The following is a 6721-nucleotide window of genomic DNA, read 5'->3' on the forward strand; positions in this document are numbered from 1 at the left end:
GCAGCCCTGTAGTAGTGCAGATTCCTATTGTCTAATTAGCTAATTAATTATACCTAATCGCACCTAATTCTAATCGCACCCGATCGATTTTCGGCAGAACGTCGGAGTCCCTAATCGGGTAATTTTTTCGTCTAAATTGGGTAATTTTTTCGTCCAAATTGGGAACCGAAGTTTCGCCGGCGTTCTGCGAACCCGATTGTAATTGCTCCGCTCGTACCTCGCTACGCAATAAAGCTAAGCGAGCGCGGCGCAGGGCGTAGTTGTGGATCAGGCGTGGGCAAGCTGCTGGCTGGCTAGCTGGCTAGCTAGCTGATTGGCTGATTAATTGTACCCGATCGCACCCGATTCCGATCGCACCCGATTACTTTTCGGCAGAACGTCGGAGTCCCTAATTGGGTAATTCTGCTAATTCAAATCGGGTAATTTTTTCGTCCAAATCGGGAACCGAAGTTTCGCCGGCGTTCTGCGAACCCGATTGTAATTGCTCTGCTCGTACCTCGCTACGCAATAACCGTACGACAGCTATAACGTTAATTCTCTCTAGTTTCGCGAGCTTCACCAGCCAGCTACATCCTTTCTATCGTCAAATAGTAACATGCGACGCCGCGGTACTTCCTATCCATGTGACCTCGTCTCCAGGGGTCGCAGCACTTACATTCCCCGTTGCCCTTTCCTCCCCAGCAGCCAGTTTCTCGAGCACCGGTCCCAAGAAGCCACCCCAGTATCCAACCTTCGCTTCCAGTCCCCCTTCGAAACCCTCCAGCCCATACTCGACCACATTCCTCAATACCCTAAGGATCTTGAACACCCCTGAAACGCTGTTGGTTGAGCAGGAGCCGTGTTCAAGCACATGAACCGCGCCAGTGGGTTGCAGGTACACGAGGTAGAAGTACCATTCATGGCCTACTACCACGAAGGCGGGCTCGATGAGTGCCGACGTGATGTCTGACAGGCCAGCCATCCGAGCAAGCTCTGCCTTCTTGAGCAGGCTTGCGCCCATCCATATGCTGATCTGGTATTCTGCCTCCGACTTGTCGCCATCCGCGGGCTTAGCCTCAATGCCGCTGAAGAGGGCAGTCGTCTTAGTGAAAGCGTCCGACACATGACTGACGGCGGAGTTCCGAGGCGGTAAGCGGGCGTAGAGAGCGGCAAGGTCAGACGCTTCGTGCGAGTACGAGAGGGTGAAGTCGGCCTTTTGGTCAAGGCGCCGTCCAGTTTTGGAGTCAGTGGAGAGGTAGCCGGGTTCAATGGCCTGGGTTTGTCTAAGCATGTCAGTCACATGTTCGCCCGAGAGTAGACGGGAGGGGGTTATACACGCTTTGCAGCAGCAACTTGCCATTACCGGCGAGCTCCAGTGCCAGCTCCACCAGCGGCTGGATCACGACCTGACACCAGGCATTCTCATCGCGCCCCCTCGTCTTGCACGTCCTCGCGCGCTGGTATATCTGCTTGACCTTTTTTAGTGTGTATTGTAGCTCCTCGCGGAGAGGTAGATCGCACTCGGAGAGGTTGCGAGGGGAGTCGATAAAGGCATGTCGATCGAAGGTCTGAACGCCGAGTGCGTTGTCGGATATGATGGCTTCCTGCGGACTGGGTGTCAGTTCTGTTGCTAGACACGTTCAGCACTCACCTGGAGGCATCGCGGCACCCAGCCATCGACCCGCCCCGGCTCGAGCCGCTCCATGGCGGCCATCACCTTGTCCCTGATAGCCCTATTAACCGGGAGCTGCGCACCATCAAATGGCTCTGTCTGTATAGGAGGTAATGCGTCCTTCAGCGTCGCAATCGTCTCGCGCGACGGGCTGATGCCGCGTCGAGGCGATGACGCGCCCGTACCAGGCCGGCTGCCCCAGCGACTGCCGACGTGACTACCTAGCGGGCTGAAGGTATTGTGTTGGCCTAAGTCAAGCGGATGGCCTGAAAAGATAGATGCGCTTTCCCCAGGCATAATGCCTTCCTCGACTCGCTGGCGCTTCTCAGGGCTGGGTTGGCGGCGTCCGGCCATGGGCGCGGAGCTAACGCGCTTGCGCGTCGGCGGCCGGACGTGCTCGAGATGCGCGTCGGCGGGGGGTGATAGAGGACGCTGCCCAATCCAGGAGGCGGTGCGCAATGTCTTCGCGGCCAGGAGAGATGGGGAAAGAGGCGGCGACGTAGCCATGGTGGTGGGTGTGTCGTCGCGTGATGTCCGACTAGGAAGAACGAACTAGCTAAGGTAAAGGCTCTTGCGCAGACTCGACGAGCGTTGTATGCGGAACGACGACACGTGTTACACGGACAGCGTCCTCGCGTCTCTTCTAGGAGCTCTTGCCCGCCTTAACCACTTGGGCGGTTGTGTTTAACATAAGAGAGAATTGCAAGGCTTGGTCACATGATGGTGGGGGTCGCACTAGTTGGCGGGGCAACGCCGCCAAGCTTTTTAGCTCGCTTGTTGAATTAAAGCGTCCGCCTGGCACCCAACTAACCTCTTCTCTTCCACCAGCATCAACTCTTCAACCGTCAAACTCTTACCACCCCATCCTCTCTGTGCACTACCAACTATGGCCGATGCTGCTCTTGGCCCGCAGCCTGACTTCACCGTCATGGCGGTCGGTTGCGAGGAGACGGCCAACACTCTCACCAACACGGCCAATACTTTCGCCAACACTTTCAACAACATGGCGGCACAAATTCGCAACTGCCAGAATTTGCCGACTGTGCGAAGCGACAACGACATCGCGACTGCGTTGCGGGGCATTGGCGAACAACTCAATGACATCAAGGGCGACATCAGGCAGCTTGACGCCAGAGTCGGGCGCCTTGAGCAGGGCATGAAGAGCGGGTTTCGTCGTGTCGACGTGCAGTACGTGAAGAATACCTTTTCAAACCCTCGCAGACATGGTGCCGGCTGACATAAAACCCACACAGGCTGCTGAATCAACAAGCGCGCCTCGAGAACAGCCAAAATATCGCCGGCAACGTCGATGAGAACCTTACGCCGCTCTATTCGTTGACGGCCGCCGATGCCCAGCCCCAAGTTATCCCGGACTTCCCCTCCCGCATTGACGACATCAGCCAGATGGACGGTGGACGAGTCAACGAGTTGCTCCGCCATTTGGAGCAGGGTACGACCGGGAACCTGGGCCAGCGCAGGACGAGGCTTAAGAGGGCGGTGGGGGGGTACATACGCGCCACTGGCCCGTTTGCGAAGGTCTAAGCTCTGCGGCATACTTACTGGCGTTTGGGGCAAGGCATTGTTTGTTAGCACTAGCATTAGGCTGGAGTTACGGATTTGCATGCGGTGGCTACGGAAGCCGACTGGCGAAAGAGAGGCCTCATTAGGTAATTCACTCGAATAGCATTGGGTACGGACCACATGGTCTATGCAAAACCTTTGGCGCCTGCACAGATATTATCGTGAGACGAGTAGTCTGGATTTAGATCCTCGAAGACGTCGACTACGTCCCGCTCAAGTAGAAGGATAACATGCTTGACAAGCCTATCTTCCCCATGTCTTACGGCGTGTTCATCCGCATCCTACGCCGCCTACTGCTTATTGCTGGATTCCCCCTTCTTCCGCGTTGCTACGCCTTCCGGGTCGGTGCCGGCGCGGAATTCGACGGCTGCCTCTCCAGCGCGCTGCGCAACTTTATCATAAGCTATTCGACTGGCGTGTACGAGAACAACTACATGTCGAAGCAGGTACGGGAAGACATCGCCAGGTGTCGCTTTGGAGCGTTTGCGGGAACCAACGACCTACTCTTCGACCTGCTCTGGGACCTTACCATGCAGAACGACCCCGGCGCGCCCATTAATCCTAACTCTAAGTAGAAGCTCGCCCTCGAGGACCCACAGGACGTTACGGGACTAAGGAACAAGCTCGCGGGCCTTACAGATATGCGAATCAAGGACGGACATATTAAGAGCTAAGGCGCGTCTCAAGGATCTTAGGCAGCGATTGTACGATCTAGTCGTAGCTAAGAGCTAGAAGACGTACTTCGCTGAGGCTGCAAAGTTGAGGTCGCGAGGCCTGTCGACCAGCTATTTACGAAGCTCTGCGCTAACGCCATGCTCCTACCACGCTGCCCTAGACATAGACGGCTTAATAGCGTTGTTCACGGGTTACACCATCTCTGATATTGGCAAGCCTGCAAAAGAATTCGTCTTCGATGATGGTGCCGAGGAACGGTTGGAAAAGGCCATGTCTTTTCTCTGTCTGGAGTGCCCGTCTTTCCAGGCCGAGAGTGCGCCGAGCTACTCGGGACACGAGATGCTCTGCCACCTGAGCGAGACGCATGGCCACCTGGATATTACGCGCTGTCTACTCTGCGTCTGGAACGGCAGTCTTCGCGGCCTCGAGACGCACGTTCGAGGTCACTTCAAGAAGGGCCCCGTCGCGTGTCTAGTTTGCGACGACAAGGATGTGGTGCCGCTCGACAGCTACGTCCTGTGGTATGCTCACCTGGATGCGCTGCACGAGCGCGACGGGCTTGCAGGATTAAAGCCGCCGCCAAAGGAAACCCAAAATAGGATCGCCGGCACCAAGCGCAAGAGATCCCGATGCCGCGAGATGGAGCTCAAGCTGGACTTCGAGGAGCGGACCGCCACAGAGCTGGACTAGACGAGGGCGAGAGTGCCTGCTGCTCACGAAGCCCAAGTCTGTGCGAACAACCAGCTCGACGACGCCGAGTACGACCCTATGGACGACGGCGACGACGAGAGCCTGAGCTGGTCCAGCTGCGAGAGCCTCTCCGTATCCGGCTCGAACACGCCCCCTGGCTTGGATACTCCACACACGGAACAGTGTTCCCCGGAGGTGCGGAAGCTCTCCATGATCACGACGAAGAGAAACTACACACCAGGTTTAACCTCGTTGTAAGGAAGGCCTTAATGAAGAAGAGCTGTACGATCAAGACGCTTGGACCTTGCGTAGAGATGCCCCGCCAGTCAAGCGGCCGGCTCAGGAAGGATGGGAAGCCATACCGCTTCGATCTGTACGTTAGGGTCGAGTATCACACAGATCCACAGAAGAATCCCGATGCGAAGAGGCGTCCGATCGTCGAATGGTTGACGAGGACTGAATTAGTGCAGCTAGTGGGCAAGAAGTACGAGGAGAAGCAAGAGATAATCTTGATGGCGAAGTATAAGAAGAGGCAGAGCTACTTTAACGAGTGCAAGAAGCGGCGTCTGCACCTAGAGACCAAGAACCCTCTTTCCGCTAGAGACTATGACGAGTACCCATGGCTATTTCTAGATGATGGCGCTCCCAGGCCGTCGAATAGGAAGCAAACGGAGGACGACGACGGAGATGAAGAGATGACGGGTGTGCGTGTTGATGGAGAGGATGACGAAGACTTTTCGGTTGCCTGAGTAGGGTCGAGGTAGGTTATACCAACTTGGGGGACGGTGGAGATAGGTCTAGATCATAATTAATTAGTACCATAATGCGCATTCGCGTGTGAGACCCACCACTCTATCTTCTTACTACTATTAACGGGGCAACTCGCTAAACTCACTATGGATTCGTGATCTCGTTGCCAACGAAAACCCCTTGCGACGGTCGCTGTCTTGTACCACACAAGGACGCGAACCTAGAGTGTCTTCGATGCATTTGTCGACTGGCGAAGGGCGGATATTTCCGGCGTGTTTCGCAGATGCTTTCGATCAGGGGGGAGGCTGACTGGGGTTGCTGGATGCGTTGTTATCGGATCCCTATAGGCTTTGTGAGTTGCGAGCGCTGAGCATGAGATGCCAGATGCTGCTGGAGTCGCAGCCAGACGAGGCCTCGGACATATGGGGTGCGGAGGGATATCCGGCGACTTGATGGTCTGTTGTTCGAGAGTGTTGTTACGACCCTCAGTCGCAGGTCCAGACGAGGCTGTGTTGGTGGCGCTCAGGCCGACGTTGTCCCGGACTCTAGGTTTAGGCTGGAAATGTTTGCCCCGCCCTATTCCGTTTTCGTGCTAATGCAAGCAGGATCGGTTTCCTAGCGGCCGGAGCTTTGACCTTATTGCCAAGCCCCCCATTCCTCCAACCACGAGTCTTCACCAGCGCGCCTCCTGTTTCGTGCTCGGATAATGCGAGACAAATCTCTGCTAATTAGTCTCCAGCATCGAACTCCCCACGCTCGCTTTCATCCCTCCGCCTTTCGACTCCTCTCGCCTCTTAAACCCACACTATGGGCGATAACAGAATCCTGCAATTTCCTGCTAGCTTTTCTAGAGACAACATCCTAGCACATGGCATTTTAGGTCTAATACTTCTTAATAAGGCCTCGCAAACTGTTGTTAAGTCCCTGCTTAGTTAGAGCAAAGCTAATATTAACGTAAAACGGCGTATTTACAAGCGCTTTAAGAAATATAGCAGACACAAGAATATTATATAATACCTTAGGCCCTATAATATTAGTATTCGCCTTAAGTATATTTGTATCTATAATTTTAGAGGTTATATTTACGCAAACAAAGTTAACTATAAGTAGAAGATCTAATAGGCGTAACAAATTATTAGCGCGCTTTGTTTTATGCATGTAAGAGGGGTAGTCTATAGTAACCTAAACATATTTAATATTCTGCTAGATATAAACCTTAATACAAAACTTATAGACTTTGCTAGCTTCTCTCTAGATAGATCTCTACTACTTATTGTAGTTACAGAGAGTTATAGAAGACCTAGAGATACTTATTATATTAAGGCTAATATTTTTATATTTAGTTCTACGCTATATATAATTATAATAGGTTAG

General features: G+C 53.8%; 5 protein-coding genes across 5 annotated transcripts; 4 read left to right on the plus strand and 1 right to left on the minus strand.

Annotated features, from left to right (window-relative positions):
• Positions 1-583: 583 nt before the first annotated feature.
• On the minus strand, positions 584-2005 carry BU26DRAFT_573006 (uncharacterized protein; the record flags this gene model as incomplete). Its single annotated transcript, XM_033834292.1, has 3 exons — positions 584-1262; positions 1315-1583; positions 1631-2005. 3 exons carry the CDS (start codon positions 2003-2005, stop codon positions 584-586), a joined length of 1323 nt encoding a protein of 440 aa, XP_033675220.1.
• A 490-nt stretch (positions 2006-2495) lies between these two features.
• On the plus strand, positions 2496-3337 carry BU26DRAFT_526186 (uncharacterized protein). The gene is made up of 2 exons (XM_033830677.1): positions 2496-2839; positions 2905-3337. The coding sequence occupies exons 1-2, from the start codon at positions 2538-2540 to the stop codon at positions 3191-3193; spliced, it is 591 nt and encodes a 196-aa protein (XP_033675221.1). The 5' UTR covers positions 2496-2537; the 3' UTR covers positions 3194-3337.
• A 149-nt stretch (positions 3338-3486) lies between these two features.
• Positions 3487-4597, plus strand: BU26DRAFT_573008 (uncharacterized protein; the record flags this gene model as incomplete). The annotated part of the gene is made up of 3 exons (XM_033834293.1): positions 3487-3803; positions 3920-3936; positions 4074-4597. The coding sequence occupies 3 exons, from the start codon at positions 3487-3489 to the stop codon at positions 4595-4597; spliced, it is 858 nt and encodes a 285-aa protein (XP_033675222.1).
• Positions 4598-4866: 269 nt separating this feature from the next.
• BU26DRAFT_573009 (uncharacterized protein) lies at positions 4867-5346 on the plus strand (the record flags this gene model as incomplete). The annotated part of the gene is made up of 1 exon (XM_033834294.1): positions 4867-5346. The coding sequence occupies one exon, from the start codon at positions 4867-4869 to the stop codon at positions 5344-5346; it is 480 nt and encodes a 159-aa protein (XP_033675223.1).
• A 1129-nt stretch (positions 5347-6475) lies between these two features.
• On the plus strand, positions 6476-6721 carry BU26DRAFT_443291 (uncharacterized protein; the record flags this gene model as incomplete). Its single annotated transcript, XM_033824537.1, has 1 exon — positions 6476-6721. A coding segment is annotated over one exon (246 nt), but the record flags the coding sequence as incomplete, so codon positions are not given.

This window comes from Trematosphaeria pertusa, assembly GCF_010094035.1.
Source record: "Trematosphaeria pertusa strain CBS 122368 unplaced genomic scaffold BU26scaffold_39, whole genome shotgun sequence".
Lineage (NCBI taxonomy): Eukaryota > Fungi > Ascomycota > Dothideomycetes > Pleosporales > Trematosphaeriaceae > Trematosphaeria > Trematosphaeria pertusa.